The sequence below is a fragment of the Ochotona princeps genome, chromosome 2 (assembly GCF_030435755.1).
Source record: "Ochotona princeps isolate mOchPri1 chromosome 2, mOchPri1.hap1, whole genome shotgun sequence".
In the NCBI taxonomy this organism is placed as follows: Eukaryota; Metazoa; Chordata; class Mammalia; order Lagomorpha; family Ochotonidae; genus Ochotona; species Ochotona princeps.
This window is the reverse complement of record NC_080833.1, coordinates 98,582,241-98,607,627: the sequence shown is the minus strand read 5'-3', so window position 1 is coordinate 98,607,627 and position 25,387 is coordinate 98,582,241. Positions and strand designations below refer to the sequence as shown.

Sequence of the window (25,387 nt, the reverse complement as noted above, 5' to 3'; positions counted from 1 at the left end):
GGGCTCCTAAGCAGGGAGGAGAAGTGTAGCACATGAAGTTCACTGTGGGACTCCATGTCACTCCCCTATTGCAGCAGGTTGTAGCGGCTCAGTGGCTGCCAGATGGGGACAGGCTGTGCAGCCACCATAGGGGTACACAGCTGGGCAAGAATATTCCAGGGACCACTTATGGGCTCCGGCCTGCCCCTCTGCTCAGGGGACCACAGTCCTTCCCTCATTCCCTCCCTCCCTGTTGGAGCACCTTTTCTGCTCTGACTTTTCCCACCTCCTTCCTTCCTGGCGTTCACATTCTTCTCCTCTCCCTCCTCCCTTGGCTGACAGGCTGTATCAGTGACTCCCTCCACAGTGTCATATCTAACTTTTTTTTTATATTCATTGCATGATTTATTTTTAGCCTGAAACAACTGCATCCTAAAAATGGAGTTCCCAATGACACAGGGGCTGGGCCCAGCTATGTAAGGTATCCCGGGCTGGGCCTGGCAACTTCCCGACTGGGTCCTTCCTGTTATTGCGCATGTGCCTAGGCACTCAGCCACTCTTTGTCCCAAACCCACTGGGTACAAGGAGAGGAACCACGCAGGCCTGAGGAAAAGCCAGCCTCTGTCTGCTCCTCCCCAGGGGGCTCATCTGGGCCCCTAGGCCTCTGTCTTTGATCCTCTCTTCTGCACACAGCGCTTTGGCTTTGGGGGAAGGTGGTGGCAAACTCGTCCCAGATGAAGAGAACTCACCTGTTTGTTGTGGGGATCTACCTGCTGTCCTCTTGCTGGGCGGAAGAGGGACTCAACTTCCCCACGTATGATGGCAAGGACCGGGTGGTGAGCCTTTCGGAGAAGAACTTCAAGCAGGTTTTGAAGAAATATGACTTGCTCTGCCTCTACTACCACGCGCCGGTGGTGTCTACTGACAAAGTTGCTCAAAAGCAGTTCCAGCTCAAGGAGATTGTGCTGGAGGTAAGCACACTGGGGGCGTGTGGAGCGCCTCTGCTTCACGTCCACGGCTGTCATCAGGGGTGTGGGGTGAGCCTGGGCCAGGGTCCGGATGGCAGTGGGGGTTGTGTGGGAACAATACGCAGGGCCTGGTTACCAATGACTGCTGTATTTCCATTTCGTTGCAAATTGGAGCATGTGTTTGTCGCAAGGCTGGGTGTGTGAACAAAAGAGCGGGAGGCTGTGTTCCTTCAAATGGAGGTTTGAGAGTAGAAGGACATCCTATCAAAGGAGTTGCTTTTCTTTCACCTCATGTTCCTCTTGATTCTCCAGCATTCTTCTCGTGATTTTCTCCAAGAGAACAAATTGCTAACATTGTTACTACCAGTATCTGAAACGCAATCCAGAAGTTGCCAGTGGGCTTCATTCACTCTGCCAGCTCCCAGCTTGTCATCCCCAGGATCCCAGAGGGGCAGGATCCCTGGGACCTTGGCTGTTCCTGAACCAGACTGCCCAGGGAGACAGCACTGTTGCGTGCAGATGTGTGCAGGTTTATGCTACTCACGGGTCCACCTGCTGAGAGTGAGCCTCACAGGGCTTAAGGAAGAGGGTGAAGTAGCTGCTTATTTTATCTGTACCCCATGGCCTGTTTGCTGCTTGGCAAGGGGACCCACCCCAATCCCCATGTTGCAGAGCCCATTGCTGCAGCTCCTTCTGGACAGCTGGAGATCTCTTACACTTGGGGCATATCTGTGGGGACCAAGAATGTAAAGGGCACCAAGAATCCTCCCAGGCCCCATGCTCAGTGCAGGGGCATGTCTGTGGAGCAGGCTGTTTGGGAATGATATAGCTTGCTAACCAGCATAGTCAGAGAACATGAATCAATCTGTTTAATGGAATTTGCACGTAAAACCATGTGCAAGTGAATTCCCCACTCACACCCTCCCCCCAACCCCCCCACACACCCAATGACTGTAAGAAAGCCCAGCAAAGCTATCCCAAATACATTAAATGTCTTTGATGATTTCAAAAGCACGTCAGAATTGTGTCTACTCATGGTCCTACAAACACTTATTATCGTGGGATTTCAGAGAGCTCTGGCTGGCAAACTGTTAAGCCTTTTACAAATGTTGTCACTACTAGGGCTGGTGTGGTGGCAGTTTGAACCATCCCTCGGGAGATGGGCATCCCATTAGGGGTACGTTGCTTGAGTCCTGGTTACTGCACATTTTTTGGTTTAGCTTCCTGATAGTGGGCCTGAGAGGCAGCAGGTTCTGGTACTGGGGTACCTTCCACTGCCATGGGAGAGATGGATTTCTTCTTGATGGCTGCCTGGCCTGCTCACAGCTCCTGCAAGGCGTTTGGGGGAGTGAACAGGCAGATGAGAGATCTCTTCCTGTTTTTTCTCCCTGTCACTCCGCCTTTCAAAGAAGTAAATTCTTAGAGCATCAACTCAGAGTCTTGGCATGACTGTTACTTTTTGGTCATGCTGAGTGCTGCCTGTGGAAGTCCAGTTCCCTGTGTGAGAAAGCAGGGAGGGTCATTAAGTCTCTGTTATAGAAAAGGGAAGGGGGACCCGAACTGAACAGGAACAGGGCCCAGAGCATCACTGCTGCTTAGCAGGCGAGGTCAGCACTCACACAACCGTGTCCATCCTGGCTCAACCCTGGCAGTTGTGGTCATCTGTGGCACAAACTAGCAGATCAAAGAGCTCTCTGTCTCTCTCTGTGTGTCTTCCTCTCTCTGCAACTCAGATTCTCACATAAATTAATTAATGTGTGGGGAGGGGAGAAGAGAGAGAGAAAGTGAGCTTTTATGTTTTCTTTTTAGGCAAAGCAACTAGTTTTTCCACTTAGTTCTTTGGACCCCTAACTTGTACAAGAAAAGCATGATGCCAATTCCAGGGCTTGGCTGTTTGATGAGTGCAGGGAGACGGACAGTCAGCCCTGGGGCACGGCCAGGAGGCTGTGCAGTCTGAGCCCAGGGCAGACAGCTACCGGGGAAGTGGGGCTACTTTGCTTCCACTATTTTATTATAGCCTGGTATGACCTAGGACATACACTACACGCCTACAATGGATGTTCCTCAGGCTAATGCTTATTATTATTGCATGGAAAACACATGAATTTAAGAAAGTTTTTCTATCTTTATTAAGAATCATGATCCCCATCTATTAAATCTATTTTACTCTACAGCCTGAAGTTGCCAATGCCAGGTTGACAGCCTAAGGAATGTTTAGGGTACCGAGTTTTAGGACTAAAAGTTCACCCCTCATCCCCCAGAGGGCTGGGTTACACCGTTAAACACACAAAGGCACTGTGATTCACTTGTGTACATTTTGTCTACCGCCCCAGTGTTGTCAATGAAAAGATGCACAAAGAACCCCACCTGCAGGGCACGGGGTCTATCACCATTTAAAATGTCACTTAGTTGGTCTTGAATTTGTGACATCCCCTTCCTCTAACCCTGCGGTGGGAGTGGGGGAAAATGAGACATTCTTGTGGCTCCTGGCCCAGTATGGACCAAGGCAGAAGACAAAATGCTGACCATTCCATGTGGCAACAGAGCAACTCAAAACTTCTCTGGGAGAGTGGAGGAGGATCCCACCATGGAAGGAAATTGGCAAGGCAAACTAGCGAAGGCGGAGGAGGGCATGGTGGGAACAGAGACGCTGACAGCTGGAAAATATTGTTCCCCTCCTGGGCCTCATGGCCAGAGGGCGTGATGTTTATCCTACTTGGTTGGGTTTCTCTGGCAAAGGCAGCTCTTTAGAATGCTGCCAGTTATCTACACCTCTCTATGACCAATGGAGTTCTGTCCTGGGAACAGGGTTTGATAAGGGGAGGAGAAGAGGGAAGAGCATATAAGGTCACCGAAGGCTTAGCAGAAAAAGGGCAAATGAAGCATTGCCAGCAGGCACCAAACTCAAACCCTGCTTTCCGGTTTGACCAGGGTCCAGCTCAGAGGGCCCTAGGGTCAGTATATGCCACATGGGGTTTAGAGATGGTCTATAAATACTTCTTGAATGGATGAATGAAATGTTAGCACTTAGAGAAACCTTAACGTTGGGAACCAACTGATCGTTCTGAAGTTCTCATTTCATAAATGTGGTCTTGACATAAGCAGTCAGTTATCCCAGCTCCTAGCTAGGCATGCATTACCAGCAGAATAAGACACACTTGTCTCTTGATTTCTATTGTTTCTCAGAGAGCATTTCTTTGATTTCTGATGACTTAGCTTGTTTTTGTTGTTTTCATTTTATGTTTTTCTTCCTTGGACTACTTCTCCAGGCCTTTCCCCCATTTTTTTTTCCTGTTGGGGCATCAGCACAAGTGACCACAGGCGTGGTGGCCTTGTATGCTGTCTCCTGCAGTTTCACCTGAGATGGTGGACTTGGTCACCTCACAATGGCCACCACCTCTTAGCATGAGCGGGGGCACCATGGGCGGTGAATTCTGTGCCTCCCAGCTCCTTGCTTCCTGCTTCCTCTTTTCTCCTAGAAAAAGCTGCTGTCACCTTCTATAAATACTGCCAAAGAAGTCCTCCAGCAGTGCCCAACCCGCTTGGAGTCGACAGGCTTCCGGGATGGGTGCAGGCAGGCAGCTGCTGCGTTCAGGTTCCTGAAGTGAAAGGTGCTGTGGTGAGGGGGCACCAAGGGACCAACCAAAGCTGCAGAACAGGTGCCAACTGCTGGCAGCCCTCACCCCTGCTCCCGCAGGATTTTAGGCCTGCAGGTCCAATACCCCACTGCAGAGATGAGAAAAGCATAGCACCTCCTGACAGCTAAATGGATCCGAAAGAGGAGTGGCTTGGCTCCTCCTCACAGACTCCTGACAGTCCTTTGCCTCTCAGGCCTGGCTGAGCCTTGCTGAGCCTGGGTCAAGCATCAACTAGGGAGCACACGAATTAAACCAGGCCCCTTGCTTGCTCCCAGTCACACACAGTTCACTCTCAAAAACTTGGGGGAAGAGCTGCTTGTTTCCTTCCAATTCCTTCTACCTGGCTCTTTCTCTCAGTGGAGACATTTTCTGGGCTTCTCTCTGTTGCCATAGCCTCCGAAGAGCAGCCCAAATTCACAGCTGACTTAATCCTGGAGGAGGCCCCAAATTCAATCCAAATCACCAAAACTGAATCGAGTTTGCATTGGGTAAGAAAGATCAAGAAACTGCCTGTGAATCCCAAGCAGAACTGAATGAGGCTGGCCCTGTGGTGTGCAGGATTAAGCTGCCACTTGAAACACTGGCATCCCACTTGAGTCCCAGCTTCTCCACTTTCAACCCAGTTCCCTGCTAACATCCCTGGGAAAGCAGCACAGGATAGCCCAAGGGCCAGATGTGGTTTTAGGATCCTGTTTCAGCTTGGCCTAGCCCTGGTTATGTCCATTTGGGGAGTGAACCAGTGGATGGAAAAATCTCCTTGTCTATCTCCCTTCACCTTTTTCTTTGTCACTCTGCCTTTCAAATAAGTGCATACAGTGTAACACACACACACACACACACACACACACACACACACACACTGAATGTGGAGAAGTGGATGAGGATGATGTCATGGTGTTGGAAGGGGTCCTAGCTGGTCCTAATGGGCATCCTCACTGGAGCTCCTGAGCGCCCTGGGACAGCATTCCTGTGCTGCTCAACCCTAAAGCTGGGGTCATTTACTGCTCCCTCCCCTTGTGCCTTATCCCTGATATCCAGATCATTGATCCTTTCCTATCCGTTTCTTGTACCATGAGGCAAGAAGGAAGCAAAAAACTCAAAGCTTTCTCCATGACACTTGCATGAAGCCAACTTTATAGTCACATAAGCCTCTAGATAGAAAGGAGAAAGTAGGCATGGATGGATCTCATCTCAGTTTTAGGATCTCTGAGTGCTTTTTAAAAATATGTTTATTTGTTTTTATTGGAAAGGCAGATTTACAGAGAAAAGGAGAGACACATAGAGAGCTTTTACATCTGCTGGTTCACTTCCCAGATGGCCACAAAGTCTGGCCACTGGTGCCCATATGGTGTGTTGGGACCCCACAGGCAGAGGGGTGGATTGCTATGCCACTGTGCAATCCCTGGGGAACTCTTTATTTCATAGTTACACACTTAAAGTTGGTGCTCCTACCAGTGGATGGTGATGGGTTATCATTGAGGGCAGGAACGGAGTAGACCACCTTATAACCAATATGCAGCTTTGGGATTGAGGGAAGCTATGGGGGCGTTTTTTTCAGGCCAGTTCATGTTTACAGCATGGAAATGAGATCTGTGAATCTCTTAACATTCGTTCCTCCATCAAATACTCATTGCTTTCCACAGTCCCTCAATAATCTAAGCACAATACCCAAGACTGAATGAATGTATGCATGGCTGGGGTGCAGGTGATGCTCTCCAGTGCTTTCCACAAGAACAGTGTGAGTGGGCTCATTTGGCTTGGGTGAGCCTGGTGGCCAATCTGGATCACTGCTTTGTGGGCATGGGCACAATTCAATCTCTGTTCCAGGTCCTTGTCTCACATAAAGATAAGACTCCTAAGTTGAGACATGTATAAGGTACACAAAGTACCTTATACATGGTTACTTTATAAATAAGAAAGAGAACACACTTTCACACGTGAGTGTAGTTGTCGCACAAAAAGAGATACCCGTTTTGAGGTATATCAAGGGGAGGGTACAGGAGGAGCATTACCAACCATGTGCCCTGTGAAAACAGGGCTCTCCTCATTACTGCTTTATTTGTGAGGTAGGTGCTGCTGCCTCCCCATGCATGAAGCTACCAGGGAATTTTAGGATACCTCCATAAATTCCACGTGGAACTTATTTTTTTTTTCTAATAACATCATCCTCTTCTAGGTCCCAGGTGAAGCAGGTGCATCTTGGGAAAAGGAGTGTTCCAATTGATGGGCAGAGAGATAGCACTACAGTGAGTACCTACAAGGTTTTCCGGCTCACTCTGAACTAAACAAACTGCCCAGGCTAAACCACATCAGTCTCTGTAATGGGACACTGGCTGGCCTGTTGCTCCTGTTTGAAATAGGCCACAGCTAGAGTGAAGCCTGGGGCTACTGATCAATATCCCCTTTTTGCGGTCCTTCTTCTCCTCTTCCTTAAGAAAAAAAATCACTTTAGCTCACCACATAGAAGCTGAGGGGATACTCTGCTATTGTCCACTTGGGGACTCCTCTCAAGCTCTCTTGAATGTTAAGTGGCAGAACCACTACCCAAAAATGATTTGCAAAGACCTTTATCAAAGAGGGTTAGTGGTAAGACCATTTTTCCTGTGCTGGGACACAAATTACTTTCTACTAATTTTTAGAATAGGATTGTAGCACATCTGGAGAATAAACCAACAGATGAAAGATCTCTTGTTTCTCCCTCTATGTAGCCCTGCCTTTATAAATAAATAAATCTTTTTTTTTTTATGGAATCAGAATGCTGTGCAGGATAGGCCTATGGAGTCCGCAGAAGCATTTCTCTTTCCCTTTCCTTTTCTAAACATTGTCTTTATTTCATAGAGGAAATGCTTATATCTATTGGTTCACTCCCCAAATGCCTGTGACTCCCAGTCAGAGCAGAAGCTAGGAACTCAACACAGTTCTTCCACATGGATGGCTGGAACTTAATCACTTGGGCCATCACCACTGCCTCCCAGGTCTCACTGGCAGCGAGTGGGAGTGAGGGGCAGGAACCAGTCATTGGCTCCAGGCACACCAGTATGGCATGCAGGTGTCCTCCCTGCAGGATGGGATGCCTACTCCTCCTACTGAGTCTCTTGGTGTGGCTGTTTTCAGTCTGTGAAAAGTTTTAATCTTCATACACCCTAAGCTCGGGGTAACTCTGAGCTACTATCTTTGTTCAGATCCCAGTCTTCTAATTGTTGTATCAGTGAAAGGCACCTGCTAAACCTTCGAACTATTGGAACTGACAATATATTACTGATTTGGGGAATTGCCAGGATGCTAAGTTGGTTCTGAAGGTGCAGGATTCAGGCCTGCTCTGGGATTCACCTTGGCCTCCCACTGGCCACTTACCTTGACAATGCTCTGCACTTTGGATTTTCGTAAAGGGAAATGATCTGGGCATTTGAGAAGCCTTGGTCTAGGCGAGAGCTTTCGCAACGAATTATCTTGTCTCCTGAGACTCAACCAGAGATATTTTGTAAGTAGCCATAGGCTATGTCCAAGATGTGCTTTCAGAAAGAGAAGACATGCCTCCACAGGGGTAAAAGATGTGAATTATGAGAAAAACATGCAGATCATCTTGTCTGTTAGTTTTATTTATCTTTCAAAAGTGATTTGTATTATTATTTTATTATGCATATTTTAGAAATACAGTGTGATCATTCAATACATATATTTACGATGTAATCCATTGTGCATGGATTTCAAAAAATTTTGCACCAAAATAAACTTATCTTTGAGCTGCATTTGAAGCCCCCTTATATTTGCTTGCAACATCACATTTGTCTTTTCCCCAAGAGAGATGGTAAATGGAAGAACCCCGGGAATGTGTGTATTCTATAATGTGTAGTGAAAGACTGTGGAAGCTGCTCAGAGCACAGACCAGAGGGCGTTCCATCAGATGAACACCAGACTTGTAAGCATTCAGAGATAGTCTTCTTCCCTTTTGAATATTAATTTCTCTTGTATTAGAAAGAATTTGAAAGAATGACTGGGGAGAGAGAGGGAGAAAGAGAGAGAGACAGAGAGACAGAGGGACACAGAGAGACAGAGAGAAAGACTATCCCATCTACTGATTCACTCCCCTAAATGATCTCAGTGGTTGATTCTGAACCAGGCTGGAACCAGGAGCCGGGAACTCCAGCCTGTCTAACCATTTTATTGGCAAGGGCCCACGGAACTTGAGCAATCTTCCTCTGCCTTCCCAGTTGTGTGAACAGGCAGGAGGATCAGAAGCAGAGAAGCTGGGACTTAAACTGGCACTCCAATTTAGGATTTATCAACATTGCAAGTGACTGATGAACTCACTCCATCACAGCACAGGCCCTAGGGGAACATTATTTCATTTCAGGAAACTCACCTTACTTACCAAGACATGGATGGCATGGCCCTTCATGTCTAAAGAGGTGTTCATATTGTAAATGACAAGAACTTAGTTTCTCTAGGTCTATCCTATGTGTTGCTTTCTTAAAAAAGCTATTGCCCTGACCACGGTGTGAAGGCCACTCCCCTTACCTTTTTACCCTTCTTTATGTTCCTCTGTGGAAATTGGTTGTTATATTGCATATTGTTTGATACCCCAAAGGGGTTGGGAAATTTTTTTTCTCGAGGATCATTTGGATATTTATAGCATCTTTCACAGGTTGTACAAAATGATCAACTTACAAGTTAGCCTTCTATAAGTTTGTGAAATTTTAAGTCCTACAAAGTTGTCTTGGCAGGATTTTGCTGGATGTCAGCTAGTGTGACTTAGTAGGTGTTCAATAGCATTTGCTGAGTGAATGTTAAATGGACAGAAGAGAAAGGACAGGAAGGGGAAGGGCACTTGAAGCAGATTTACCACAAATCATGCCCGATGCACATGCTTTAAGAATATTATTTTACTTCATTCTTAAGGCATAGGCTCATATCACCAGCAGATAAATGAGCCAGAAATTTCGATTAAAATGCCCTAAGCCACAAAGCAGGGCGGTAGCAGAACATTAAAAGGAGATTGGAATCCACACGAATGTGGTTCAAAGTGGTATGTCCTTTCCAGTGTGCCAAGGAACAGCTGACAGGGATTGCTCATGTTTGCAAGCAGTGCCAATTTAGGCTGGGACAAGCATCTTCAGTGTGGAGTCTGGATTCTAACCCATGGTTGAACAACATTAAATAATACACTGGGCTAACTGTGTGTAGAAACTACATGACTAGTGTGAGTAAAGTGGACTGACATGTACTCCTTGGAAAATATAAGTTTTTACTAGTAGAACTTACATGTTGGAAGGATGGATGGATGAATGGATGGATGGATGGTTGGATGGACAGATAAATGAATGGAAGGAAAGATGGATGAATATGTGGGTAGATGAAAAAGAGCAAAATAGGGAATACAAGGAATAACAAATACATTATCTATACTGGAAGCATATTTCTCTTTGATCTCTTTTTAAAATTAGGTTAGTTTAAAATGTATTAAAGTTTTGATGGAATAGTGGGGGTGACTCATATTCGGGTTCTGTTACTCACCATTACTTAGTCTCAGTGAAATGTGAGTAAATGATTCATTTTTTTAAAACCATGGAACCCTCAGCTCAAAATATCTACACACATGTGCTCAAACCTCAGGATCGCTAAGGCTGATCCAGCATTCTACATTCTAAACCTGCCGAGCACTGGCAACTGCCCCAGTGGTTGTGTTTCCAAACCCCGAGAGAGAGGCAAAACGAAGTTGCTGGAGTCCAGTACATCTGCAGATGGGGGAGGTGGGAACACTGGGCAGAGAATAGCAACACACGCAGGACTCAGATATTCTTTCCAAGTGTTCACTGCCCAAACATGATACTCTCCAAACTCACACCTGTTCCCCTCTGAAAAATCAGATGAGGTCAGAATTATTTTGGTCTGGCTTTAAGAACAAATCCTTACATAGAATTCATGGTCTTTCAGGAGATTCTTTTTCTTATTCTGTGGTTCTCTAAAGTCCAAAGGCAAGAGAACTAGTGTTTGATGAGTGTTTGCTGTGTCCTTCTCAGGGACAGTGTTGATGCCTGGGTTGAAATGGTGCAAGAACAAGAAGTGCTATTGTAACATAATGGACTGATTTGACTGTCATTCAACTCTTCTTTCTGCAAACAGAATTAAAGGCACAGAGATCTTACAAAATAGAAATTACATTGTTGGTTCTGAAGTTTTTAGACCATGGGAAGCTTCTTCTCTCATTGATCCCACCCTAGAAATCCCCTAATAGTACTCAAGCCCAGGCAGAATGCTTCGTCACTGTGTTCCTGAAACACATCTCCTCCCAAATTACTATTTTTAAATGAAGACAAGAAATGCTATGAAACCCATCATCATGGAATTAAGATAAGGGCTAAAGCAGGAAAACAAAATGTAATGCATAGATTCTGCTTCAGAATTACAAATTTTCTGTTTGAAATCTTCTAACAGCTTAAGCATTTGCTGGTTGGTATGGAGCATTTTGGTATAATTGTCAGGTTAGTCTTTGCACATATATAAGATGACTTGCTAAGCCTACAAAGTCAGCTCACTGAAACACTGAACCTGTCCAAAGAAACCACTGAGGGTGCCCTGTGTTATAAACTGGATGTGGCAAGCCAGGATTCTTCTAATAAGCTGGTTCTCTTTGGACAACCATGCAGGAAGATGGCCAGCGTGCCATGTTTTATTGTGATGGGCTGGACAGGACGGAGTCGCTTCTGAGCGCCCAGACTGTCTGCTTCCAGAAGCTTCCTCCTGCTGCTGGGTGTCCCAAGCCAGGCAGGCCTCTCCTCCCCATCTGCTGTGTGCTGGATGGGCCAGGAGAGCTGACAGGTGTACCCTGACTTTCTCACCTGCTCTTCCTTGCTCCCACACATATTGCCACTTTGGCTCAAGATGCCAAACCACTTGACAACCTGAACACATACACTTAATTTATCTAGGAAGGAAATGAGAGCATGCCACAGATGCAAAGGAAAGGTGACTCTGGCATACACACAGTGGTGAGCAGCAGTATCCAGCAGCGCAAGAAGCAAAGACTTGGTGCTAGTCCCACCTAGGTTTGAGTCCTCATACTGCAGGCAGGTCCCTCAGCTCCTAAAGATGAAGTGCTTCCTTTGTGAATATAAATCACAGGCTTTATCTTGTTCACAGGGGTCTTTAGAATGTAAAAGAGCTGACATGTGTAGAGTGTGGCACATGTTCAGAATGATCGTGATGGGAAAGCATATTGAAACTTGCAGCTCTCCATGCACGTCAGTTCTGCCTAGTGCCTGCTGTTGCTAGTGCGGCTACCAGAATAGATGACAATCAGACATCTCACAGAGCTCAGCCGGGCAACAGCCTATTGTTTCTCTGCTTTGTCAAGTAGACTGTGGAAGAGAAGTCAGGAACCCTTTGTCCAGTCACCAGTTCACATTTGGTTGGTCTCCCCACAAGCTGAAGCATCCATTTGTAAAAATGAAACGGAACATCTGTGGTAGGTTCATTTGGAAAGTACTGATCTCTCTCTGGTGCCAGAAAGGTACTGAGTAACACATGGGACTCCTTTCTGGGAAGATCTGGGGTGAGGGTTTGCAGAAGATGTCAGGGTGTAGACTGATACCACAGGCTCTTCTTGGGCACAGAATTCTGCTGGGGAAACTTGGGAAAGGGCATGGCTCTAACTTCATGTCAGTCAAACCTGTTTTTCAAAAATCCCATGCAATAGTAGTTTGAGCATAACAACAAAACAGCCCTCCCTCCAGAAAATGCTATGGGCACTTGTGTTCTAGAATGGTGGGTTCAGCATGAAGGAATTCTCCTTAGAGGGACTAAGCATCCACCAAGAAATTATATGCATGTTACTGTTGCAACGATGATCTCTCTTTCTCTCTCTCTCTCTCTCTCTCTCTCTCTCTCTCTCTCTCTCTCTCTCTCATTAATTGAAACTTACTCAGTCTCACAGCTAATAAGGAGCACAGCCAGGCCAGGGGTACTTTTGAGGTTGAAGTTCAGAAATTGAATGTATCAGACTTAAGAGCTTGAACTCTTGGCACAACAGTATCATGTTTGGTATCCCAGCTGCGTTGCTTCAGTGCTGTGTGGTCCTTGGGCCAGTGGTTAGCCATTCTGTGCTTTCCAGTTCTTATCTGCAAGTCTGTACCCTATTACAATTCTGTGAAGATTCAATAAAATAAAAGCTAAGTAAGGTAGTTGGAGCAATAGTTGGCATGGTAAACACCACTTCCCACCCCCATCCACCAAATGTATTGGTGCTGTTGTTATATAACCTGCTGGACACAAAGAATGCAACATGGACCCTTGGATCTGCTGCTTGGCCTTGTCCAAGGTGATGGCACTCCAAGGGACAATAGCAACCATCACCAGATGCCCTCCCCTCCAAGGCTTAGGGATGCCCATTCCTTTCCCAAGAGGTGCAAGGATTTACCTGAATACCATGAAATGGCTGTTCCATCACTCAGCTATGGATACATCATGTGCTGATTGCCCAGCTATACATAGCTCAGGCCTAAATTGAGGACAGCAGCAAAGTGACAGGAGCTTACAGGAGATAAACTCAGCTCTCTCATCTCAAGTGGGCATGCACAGTTGTCCGCGAATGGTTGACGTGTTGCCAGATGGTCTTGAGGACAGTGGGGAAAAAAAAAAATGAAACAGCTGAGACTCTCAGCTGAGCCAGCCTGGAGCCAGGGTATTTCTCCTAACGGATCTGAGGAACATTCCCTTTGAGCAATATTCTGTAATACCTCTGCCCCCAATTTTCCAAACCTTAGTTCTTCATGTTATATCTCAGACTCTTGACCCTGCAGGAAGCAGTTCCCAGCATTTCCCCTCCAACAAGTAGTCACCCTCCTCGTTTGCACTGGCCTGCACTTGACCACCTAATGAGGTGGCTTTTCTCCTTCCCAATGACAGTTTTTGGCAAGTGATACAAATGGAGCTTTCTATCCATCCCTCCCTTGATTTGCACTGCTAAGAACTGCAGAGGGCCTGTGCTGTCCTCAGAGACCCTGTGGGCAGCCAACAGCCCCGAGAGCAGGCCCCTCTCACTGCCCTGTGGGCTTACCCCTCCATTCATGGCAACTTCTTAAACAAATGGTCTACACCTGCTCTGACTTGTCTTGACCATCCACTCAACGCCTCAACTCCAGGGCTTTGGCTGCCATCCAAGCTCTCTTCCTTACAAGGTCACCCATGACTTACCATTTCTGAAATGAGACACTTCATGGGGGTCCCGCCCCTCCCTGATGCACTGTGACAGTTGATAAGACCACCCATGCCCTTGTGGCTTTAGAATCCCCTCCCTCCTCCAGCTCTTCTGCCTCCAGGATGGACTCTTCTTGCTGTTCTTCTCTCCAGGTGACTTACCCTGAATGCTGTGTATTTCTAGCACTCTTGCCTCCCGAAGATATTACCCACCCTCCTGCCTCTGCCTTTCACTCTTCCATGGGAGTCCTGGATTAGCAGCCCCCACTCCTGGCTGAACTTCCATGGCCATCTGTATCTGAATTTATCTTGAGAAGATGAGCCCCATGGTGACATGCCCTACCGGTGTCACTATTTGTCCTTTACTATGTCCCTAGGGTGGGGACCCTGGGATTATCTCCTTACCTGCCCACTTCCAACCACAGTTGTCTCCATATTCTGTCTATCTGAAGCCAAGGAATAGGTCCCACGTCTGATGGACTCTCAACTGGTCCCATCCCTGCACAATTTTTTTTTTGTGCGTGTGTGTGTGAAGCAGTTGCTCCCTGGACAAATTTATTTTAAGCACAAAATATTCTTTTAAAAGTTGCCAATGGAAACTGTGGACATAAAATGCTTCGCATACCTTTCATTTATCAACAAAACATTGTTGCTGATGGAATATGCTTTCAAAAAGCTGGAAACCTAAGCCAGCATGCACACGACAATGGAAATATCAATGGCGAGAATACAACAAGAAAACAAATGAAACCAATTATAACCCAAATTTTATGTGTTTAATAAACCTTTATGAGTCTAGAACGTACTTGTCATGAAAGTTTAAGATGTTCAAGCAATACTACTTGGATCCTCCATCAGTAGGGAACACTAACTGACATGATGCAAATGTATGACTATGTGGAATCTTCCATAAATAGTTAAATACAGGGATGTGTATTTTTTAATGATTTATTTTTTTTATTGGAAAGTTAGATATACAGAGAGCAGGAGAGACAGAGAGGAAGATCTTCTGTCCGTTGATTCACTCCCCAAATGGCTACAATGGCTGGAGTTTAGCTCAACCGAAGCCAGGAGCCAGGAGCCTCTCCAGGTCTCCCATGCTGGTGCAGGGTCCCAAGGCCTTGGGCCGTCCTTGACTGTTTTCCCAGGACACAAGCAGGGAGCTAGATGGGAAGCAGTGCCTCCAGGATTAGAACCAGCACTCCTATGCGATGTCAACTCATGCAAGGCAATGACTTTAGCCACTAGGCTACCGTACCAGGTCCTGTTCCCTGCACAATTTCTTGTCCTCCTCCACTGCGGCTGCCTTTGTGTGACACTAGGTCCTCTTCTCTTGGACTCAGTCAGTACCCTTCCCATTGGTCACCTTTCTCTTCCAATCTTTTTTCTATTTGTCAGATCCATTCTGCCCAAACTGAAGAAGTCCTGTTGCCTTTCTACCAAACATCTCGCATAGCCAAGCTTCTGACCTTATTACTGAAAGTTTTTCCTTTCCTTATTTCTAAAATGACCCAAGCACGGGACTTCTTTCAGTTCCCCCAAATATTCCTTCCCTGTGGATCAATTCTCTAGTCACCCTCATCTCCACATCTTGGTTTTTGCCATTTGCTGGAGTGCCTTTGCTTCTCCCCTCTGCTCCACATTCAAGGTCTACCTGGAGTCCCCTCTTCCAAGCAGCCTCTCCCTACATTTAATTAATAAAGTGTTATTTGTTGAGATCTGATCTGCTCCAGTACTGCACGAGGTTCTAGAGTTAGTGTGAGGAGTAGGACAGAGATAGGCCTAGAGCTTCTGGGCTGTAACACAGATATTTGCTAAACAAGAACTGTGCGAATTAACTCATACTTATAGATTTTGCAAAGATTTCAAGGGAAAAGCATAAGGTGTTTTGATCAAAGGGGAAAGGGTACTTGCCAGAGACTGGGAGTCAGAGAGTGACTTTTGAGGAACTGCCATCAAAGAGTGGCCATCAAGGAAAGGAAGAGTTGGTGAAGGATGGAGAAAGAGGAATGGGCAGATGTGAAAGAGCAGTGCCAGTTGGGGACAATTTGGTAAATCAGGGTAAGCAGTCCCCTGTGGGCAGCTGCAGCCTGTGCCAGCCTTGGGACTGGGAATGAAGCTGTATGAAATGATGCATCCGTGCCAAGTCCAGGAGCAGGCAAGAATCTGATGCTCTCAGGAGTTAAAGAAGAGTTTATTATTGAGCAGGAGAGCGGCCCTAAATAAGGCTGAGAAGGCAGGAAAGCCATGGGGGATATGCACTTGTTGAGACTTTAGATTCACTCTGGATACCTGGAAACAAAATCCACAATGTATAACACAGCACACTGGGCTCTGCAAGGTTGGCTGTCCCTGCTAAAAAGTTCCCTGCATTGAAGTCTTCGTCGCTCTCTAACTTCTGTCATGCTAATTTAGCACCTAGAGTTCAGTTTTCAGTAGCTCCCTCCCTTATCAAATCAAGGTCCTGAGAACTGACATGTGTCTGGTAGGTTTTTGTTTTATGTTAGTACCTTGAACTTAATAGGTTTTTAACGATTGCTTGTTGCTCTTTCTGTTCCAATAGCTTAGACATTGGTGTTTTTGAGTTGGCACAAGATTCAGAATTTTTTCCGGATGTCATAATATTAAGAAGAAAATCTAACATTTACTGAGCCCTTAGTACAGGCCAAGAATTGTGTCAAATACTTTGCAGTGAGTATCTCAGTTCATCTCCAAAATAGTTCTAGCAAATAGATATGGGTGCTGTGTGCATTTTACAGTGGGGTCACAGCACCAGCTTGTGACCAAATCAGGCATCTAGGTCTCTGATTCTGCATGCTGTGTTCATGTTCGTAACCACTGGGACATATTATTCAGAGTTCATTTATTCACCTACAGATGTATCTACCTGGTCACTATCATTACAGAAGTAACAGTGATACAATAAGTACCTACAGGATGCAACAAAAGCAGACAGTAAGAACACGCTGCAAACATTCACTTCTTTACTGTGGGATTATGCACTTTTTAAATAATTTATTAATATATATATTTTTTATTGATTACATTGCAATATGTGACAGTTTTATAGGCACTGGGATTCCTCCCACCCCTCCCCAAACCCCCCACTGCCTCCATGGTAGATTCCTCCACCCTGTTGCATTACCACAGTTCAAATTCAGTTGAGATTCTTTCATTGGAAGCATCTACCAGGCATAAAGTCCAGCATCTTATTGTCCAAATAAGTTCATCAGTTTCTTGGGGAGACCATCTCTGGTCTGAAGGTAGAGCTGGTAGAGTGGTTTTGATATTTCAACAGATCTGAATTGCTGCCATTCTCACCATTCTAAGCGCAATGCTGTCATTGGAGAGTCCACTGATTGACACAGTCCATCATAGAGTCTCTGTTTGTCCAGCATTTTCATTGCCAACATATAGCTGAGGTGGTTGATTGACTTGTTCTGTCCTCTGTCATTTGATGGTTAGCGTTCTGAGTCCGAAAGCCCAATTGGGGGGATCCCCAAAGAAACTTTGTCTGAGGTGTTCCCAGACCAGTTCTTGTATGTGCTGGCAAGAACCGGGCCCTGCACAGTCCATTGCCCCGATCAGCTGGTGGTTGCAGTTGCTGGGTTGGTTCTGTTTTCAGCCCTGTCTTCCACTGGAACCAATGGGTGTTTGCAGTCCAGCCTGGTTCTACCCAGCACATACTCGGCCCTTGCTTAAGCCAGTGGGGGCTGCAGGCCAGCCGGAGCGACCCACAATAACCCCATCAGGCCCGCCCCCTTCACTGGTTTGCCAGTATGTGTGGCAGACTAGTCCAGTCTGTCCCACATCCCCTTCTGCTCTTATACATGTCAATGGGTATGAGAACCATGTCCCATCTAACCAGCTCAACTATCCAGCCTTCATAGATGTTGTTGGATGTCTCTCTGTCTAGCTGCCCCAGCCCCTGCCCTAGTTTTCGTGCGAGTTATAGCTCCCACTGGTGAACAGGTGGTCCAGACCTGGGGGTCGGACAGGTTGGGCAAAGTTGCACCAACGGCTCACCAATGTATGAAAAGGTGATGGAATGGGTGCACCGGGCAGGACTGAGCAAACCTTAGCCCACAAGTAAGATTGGAAACCAGGATGGACCATAAGACATGCCCAGCTAGGTTTTTGCACCAACTGGTCTGCATGAGCCACGGATGCCGAGCCACAGTGCCTAGGGCAGGGGTCGTGACAGGTGATGGACTGTGCCAAGCTGAGTCAGAGCAACCACTGGCATGCACGTGATCTATGGCTGGAAACAGGCCCGGTTGGGGGGGCTTAGGGGACTCTCTAGCTGGGTGGAGGTTCCCCACCAAGGGGCACACAAGCGGGAATGGGGCTGCATTCTAGTCAGGATACAGTTATAGTCTGGCACAAGTGTGGACTGGGACAAGACACACCAGGCTGGACCAGACTGCAAGACCTTCTGGTGTTCTGGAGAACCAGGGTAGATGTGGGATGGACTAGGCTAGGTCTCAACCCCCAACTGAGCCATATATGAGCTGTATGTGGGTATGGACGAGCGGTGGCTGGGCTGAAACATCCAACAGCAAGAACCAGATTGGGTTGAAGGCCAGCTAGGAAAAGCCACTGTTCCGGCTAGGACAGGAGGTGAACTGATTAGTGCTGGCTCATGGACCCACTGGTACGTGTGAAATCTGGCACTTGGAGGGGTTCTGATGGAGGAGCCTGGGCAACTCCTCCAGCAGGACACAGAACCTGCAGGTAAGCGCAAGAAGCATGGAAGGATACAGCCAAAAGGTCATAGGAAGTGTCCCACTGGCATACATTTGGCAAGGGTTGGGGGCAGACCAGGCTGAATCAGTTCACGTCACCCACTGGCAAATCCGAACACTGGAACAGTGTGTGAACGGAGTTAGGTTCGGTTGCAACAAAAGCAGTACACATTAATTTTTTTTAAATAAAAAATCTTTTTAGCATTCAAAAGAATCAGTCACCATTAAAGTAAACCCTCATGGCTTGGGAAGCAATAAGCATTATTCCAGTGCCCAGGAGCTGCATCTAAACTGCTCATAGATAACCCCATTCTGTAGGATGGGATGATATCAGGCAAGACTGAGAAGGAACCAAATAATCAATCAAGCAAAACCAGCAGAGCAACATACCGAAGTCATAGGAAAAAAACTGTAATCACACCTGAGGAAGATATTTCCATTTTCTGGGAATCTAGGAAGTGTACCTGACCTTTTCTCCTCATCTATGAAGCTTAGTCACTGTGATTTTTGAGAGTTGATTCTTGTCCCTTTGGCACACAAGCTCTTCAAACTTGTGAAGTTTTACTAGAATCAATCCATCCATACAGCCACAAGTATGCTGAGTGTCTCCAATGAACTAGACAAGATATAAAGGAAATGCAAAACACAGTCTTTCTTCTCAGGGATGAAAGAATCATTACACAGACTTACCCTCTATGCACACACTAACAATGACAAAGTAAGTGCCAAAGGACTTTGCATCCATAGGCTATTTGAATTCCAGAAAGCAGAATGGGGGAAAGATGAGCATGGAGCTGGATTTGGCATCCAAAGGTTGGTATGAATGGCAATGACCTGAAACAGTGCTGAGGGACTGGGTTGTGGAAGAATAGAGGGGAGGAGAGGAGAGGAGAGGAGAGGAGAGAAGAGGAGAGGAGAGGAGAGGAGAGGAGAGGAGAGGAGAGGAGAGGAGAGGAGAGGAGAGGAGAGGAGAGGAGAAGAGAAGGGAGGAGAGGGGAAGGGAGGAGAGGAGAGGCGAGGCAAGAAGAACCAAAGATTCTGGGCTAGGGTGAGAACAGAAACAAGGCTAAGCCAGCCAAGTGTGAGATCCAGACAGTACTGCCCAGCTGATCCAACAGGGGTTCCTGGTGTGAAGGGAACTGGGCAATGTCAGGAGTCAAAGGGCTTCATACATTCACCCCATCATTCTCTCCAACTTAGCACCAAGATGCTATTGGGTTGCTGTCATCCCTGATAACCCTCGGCTCAGGCACACTAAGGGAACTACATGATGACAGTGACAACAGAGCTCAGGTGGCTTCAGGCCTAACCAGGGTGGAAGGTAAGAGTGACTGATGGGGCAGGGTTGTAGATTAGGGTGCAGCTGGTGTGCATTCTGGACCCATTTGTGATTGCCTGCTCTGCCCATCCATTCATGACACAGGACTGTGACTGGCTGGGCTTAGTCAAAAGACAATCAGGAAAACAGAACTGAGTTCACCTGATATGGCTCCTCCCATGTATTTATCTTCAAGTCACACAAAAAAATTAATATTGTCACTGGAAGGCTGTACTTCACATGTCTAAAGCACATATTTGTACCTGCCTAGAAACAAACAGAACCTGGCAGTGTGTGCTTAGCAGAGGTCAGAGTGAAATTACATTTGATGTAACCAGCACTGTGGTACAGTAGGTAAAGCCAGCCGCCTGTGGTGCCAGCATACCCTATGAGCACTTGTGCACAATCTCGGCTGATCCACTTCTGATCAAGCTCCCTGCTGATGCACTTGGGAAAGCAGGAAAGGATAGACCAGCTGCTTGTGCCTCTGTACCCATGTAGGATACCTAGAAGAAGCTCCTGGCTCCTAGCTTCAAATGGCCCAGCTCCAATTGCTTTGGCCATTTGGGGGAGTGAATCAATCTCTCTGTTTCTGTGCTCAGAGTTATTTTGTTATTCCTCCTCTTGGCTTTTATTTTTCCTATTATTAAGACTTCTCCTTTACACCACAGGTGTGTTAGCCAAGAGGGTCATCATAGGCCTGGGCTTAAACAAACAAGCTGTGCCACGCCAGTGAGGAAGAACTGGAAGTTATTTGTGCAGGGCTCCCAGATTATGATCTAAGATCTGCTGCTTAGAATCATGGAAGTCCTGTGGTTTGTAAAAATGTGGACTCTGAAGTCCCAGCCTAGCTCTAAACTCTGCCCCTTCCTTCCCATGGTGGACTGCTCTCAGCCTGCTCCAGGGGGGCTTTCCTCTCAGGAATCCCACATTTCCAATGCTGTATGCTATCCTTACACATACTGATGTGTAAGCACCACTGTCAGAGGCTCATGTTCTAGTGTAGGGAATTGTATTAGATCACAGAAGAGTTTACCCTGGAAACAAGAAAATTCATTCAGAAATTATGCTAATAGACTGAATGCAGGACACTTAAGTCGAGTGACTTCACAAAACCACTAACCAGTTAGGCATCACAGGCTAGCTCAAGATGAATAAACATAAATATTGATCATAATGGTGGTGGTGGTTGTGGTGGTGGTTCCTTTCACCCTAAACTTTTCCCAAACCCAGTCAGCATCCAAGAAAGGAGAGAGAAAACTGCACTGGGGAGATATTTGTTACCTGTCCCTCCACCCTCTGGTCACCAAAGACATTCTTTGTGGCTGCCATGTGGGCTTCTGCCCAAAGTCCTTTGCTTTAGGAGAAAGAAAGTGGTTAAGAGCTCTAGAAAAGAGAGAGAAAAAAGGAAGTAGATGAGGAGGTCAGAGAGGGAAGAATGAAAGGGAGATTTAAACAGGAAAGGAAATCTAAGGGGAAGCCCAGAGATGCTGGGAACAATAGAAAGAAGCCATATGAAAGGGGAAATGAAAGAAGCAACCACAGAACAGAAAGTAGAGGGACTTGCAGTATGAGTTGTAGACCTAAGGTCAACCCACTATCTGGACAAGAAATCCTGAGTGTGTCTGGACCAAACAGCAGAACTGAGTGAACTGAGTGGAAATACAAATCCCTTAGGGCAAGAAACAAAGAAGCAAGAGAAAGGAGACTCTTACAGCTGTTATACAGAATAATGCTGGGAGTTCTTGTTGTGCAATAAGAAAACATGAGGAAATCTACAGATTGAAAAGGAAGAAATTACTTGAAGATGACGTGATAGCCTACACAGAAAATCCCAAACACTCAAAAATAAATAAAACGCAAGCTTCTTGGAACTAATAAATGAGTTCAACAGGTTTAAAGATCCAAGATAAACATTAAGATATCAATTGTGTATGTCTCTACTAGCAGTAAATATGTACACACTAAAATTAAAATATAATGGTACTTATAATTCAAATATAATTAAAGTTCTTTATATAAGTCTAACAAAATTCATTCCAGTTTTCAGTCTGTAGAAAAGTATGCAATGATGGGTCGGGAGAGCAGAGAAATCTTCTACCTTCTTAGAATGTGTGAGAAAGATGTTAAATATAATCTATCAAGATTGTAACAGGTAGCTTACAGACAGCAGACTCGAATCTGCATTAGACATTAGCAAAAACTTTAAAGACATACAGTGGGATCCAAGAGTGATCCTGACAGCCTCTTAACAGGAGGTCATATGCACAGAGCAAGAGAGGACCCCAGAATGGAACAGGAGGACAGGAGGAGGCTGTGTTCTAACCCCGGAGACTCCTGGTTGCTCACCAAGGACTATCAGTATGGGCACCAAGGACTGTATCCCAGCTGCCAAGGAGATCACAGGGAATTGGAGTGCCTTCGTAGGCCAAGAACTCTGAGGTCACCCATTCCCTATTGGATCTCCCACATGGGATGGAAGATGCCCAGATCATTCCTTACAGGGTCTAATGTCATCAGAACAATAGCCGGGAGTCCCGAGCGGACCTCAGATACAGAAGAACAGTAAACTTCCTTTGGGACTCGGGAGGGGAGCTTTCTCTGGTCCTTACTTAGTTCCAACTTTGGATTCCCACCCTCTCTTGCAATGACCATAAGGATCATTCTGCAGCCCCCAAAATTTGATCAGATAGACAGAGAGACCAATAAGGAAAGCTTAGAACCAGACAGGAAAAAGTCAGCTTGGACCCCCATATACCTTACTCCGTAGGACACAAAAATCAGTTACTCCTCACTAATGTATTGAAGATTTCTTTGCACACCCCTCCTAAAACTGTTCTGCTCCTCAATCATTAACATATGGCTTGTTAGAGTTATAAGCCTGTTTGGACTATCCTAAAATTCGCCAAGTTCAGTAAAAATCATGCTTGAATACTATAAGCTGCTAAATATAAAAATGAAAATAGACACATAACAGCTGAATAGTACCCTATAACCTTTTTAAGGTTTATGGCAGGTGGTTGTGTATAAACTAAAATTGAGATGTCAATGAAGTAGTTATAGGATGTTGTTAAGAAGCTACATTTTCTAACGTATTGGTCACTCAATACCATATTAATTAACTTCATGATGTTGTAAATTTCCATGTTTCTTCCTGTTGTTGAAGTTGTGTAGTGATATCTCATTGGAGGGGATGATATTCTGCCAGCTCTACTTTCAGACCAAGGATGGTCTCCCAATGAGACTGTCTGTATGGTCCATGCCCTCAATGAAGCAATCATGACTGGTTATGAACTGTACTATTATAACAATATGGAAGAATTCAATATGGGGGGAGGGCTTGGGGATGGGCTGGAGGAATCCCAGAGCCTATGAATCTGTGTCATAAAATGAAATAATAAAAAAAATGAAATATTAATAAACCATATATCCAAAAAGGCTGAGTATTTAAATAACTCAAAATCAGTCAATTAAATGATTTAATCACAAAAAACTGGCAAGGGATATGAACAGGCATTATATAGATGAAAATCTATCTTCCATAGTTAAGCACAGGAAAAATATTCAACATCACTAGCTATTTAGGAAAATGTAAGTTAAAATGTGATATCAACATAAACCTCTGAGGTCGACTAAAATTTAAAAAAAAAAAAAATGACACCACCAAATACTGAAAAAGATGTGAGCAAACTAGATCACTCACCCATTGCTTGTGGGCACAAAAACAGAACAGTCACCCTGGAAAAGTTGGGGAGTTTCCTTTAAAATAAACATGGAGCTACAATACAATTCAGAAATTGTACTTCTTATCATTTTTCCCAGTAAAATTAAGACTAATACTTAAAAACCTATTCATAAAATTTTAATGAACTTTATTCATAGTGGCTGCAAGCTGGGAGCAACCTAGGCACCTCTCAACCAAACAAATACCTAAAAAACATACAGTATCCAATCTATATATTTTTTAAAAAGGTTTACTTGAAAGGAAGAGTGGCAGAGAGGGAGAGAAATTCTCCATCTTCCAATATACTCCCCAAATTCCTGCAACAACGGAGGCTGAAACCAGGTTGAAACCAGGAGCCAGGAATTCCATCCTGGGATCCCATGTGTATGGCAGGAACCCAAGTACTTGGATCATCCTCTGCCACCTTCCAGGTACATTAGCAAGAAGCTGGATTGGCAGCACAAAAGAATCTGGATTTGAATAAGGCACTCTGATACTTGATGCTGGTGCTGCAAGCAGCATCTTAACCTATTATTGCATTATAATGCCTGCCCCTGAATTTATAATATTATTGCAATTATAATAATATTGCAAGATGTTACTAATGATGGATAAAATATACAAGAGATCTTTTTAAAAAAGGTTTACTTTTATTGTAAAGTCAGATACACAGAGAGGAGGAGAGACTGAGAGGAAGATCTTCCATCCGATGATTCACTCCGCAAGTGACCACAATGGCTGGAACTGTGCTGATCTGAAGCCAGGAGCCTCCTCCAGGTCTCCCACACTGGTGCAGGGTCCCAAGGCTTTGGGCTGTCCTCATCTGCCCTCATAAGGCTACAAGCAGGGAGCTGGATGGGAAGTGGGACTGCTGGGATTAGAACCGGCATCTATATGGGATCCTAGCATGTGCAAGGCAAGGAATTTAGTCACTAGGCTATCATGCCGGGCCCAAATAAGAGATCTCTTACAACTATATATTTATCTACTCATGTGGGAAACCCGGAAGATGCTCCTATGTTTGAATTGGCTCAGCTCTGGCTGATGTGGCCATCTGGGGAGTAAACCAGTGGGTGGAAGATCTTTCTCGCTCTCGCTCTCTCTCCTTCTCTCTGTAAATAAGCCTTTCCAATAAAGATAAATAAATCTTTTTAAAAAATTATTCATTCGAAAGGCAGAGTTAGAGAAAGAGAGGGAGGGAGAAAGAAGTTTTTCATTTGGCTGGTTCACAGGCCAAATGGCAACAACAGCGGGAGCTCTGCCAGGCTGAAAACAGGGGCCTAGCACTTCTTCTGGGTCTCCCACATGTGTGCAGGGGTGCAAGCACTTGGACCATCCTTCACTCCTTTCCCAGGAGCATTAGCAGGGAGCTACATTGGGAGTGCAGCCAGTAGCCCTGCATCAGCACCCATACAGGATGCCTGTGTTGCAGGCAGCAGCTTTACCCACTAATCCACCACACTAACCCCTATTTTATTATTATTTTTTAAGTTTATTTACTTATTTGAAATGCAGAGTTGAGAAAAAGTGAGAGAGATCAATCTTTTGACTGCTGGTTTACTCCCCAAATGAGTGTAATATCCAGGACTTGGCAAAGCCAAAGCCAAAGCCAAGATCTGGGTGGCAGGAGCCCAAGTACTTTGACCCTCTTCTACTGCTTTCCCAGATGCATTACCAGCGAGTTGAATCAGAAGTCAAACAGCCAGGACCTCAGCTGACAATCCTATGGGAAGGTAGCACTGCAGACGACAGCTTAACTCACTTAACCACAATGCCAGTCACAACCTTTCATTTTATTTATTTGTTTATTTTAGGTAACT

At 45.6% G+C, this 25,387-nt stretch overlaps 1 protein-coding gene across 1 annotated transcript in view; it reads left to right on the top strand.

The window, feature by feature from the left end:
• The first annotated feature begins 599 nt into the window (after window positions 1–599).
• Window positions 600–25,387, top strand: part of CASQ2 (calsequestrin 2) — a 64,961-nt gene continuing 40,173 nt past the window's right edge. Inside the window, exon 1 of the mRNA XM_004581876.3 lies at window positions 600–950. Within this exon, the coding sequence (XP_004581933.2) occupies window positions 714–950 (237 nt within the window). The 5' untranslated portion in view covers window positions 600–713. The remainder of the gene's footprint in view (window positions 951–25,387) is intronic.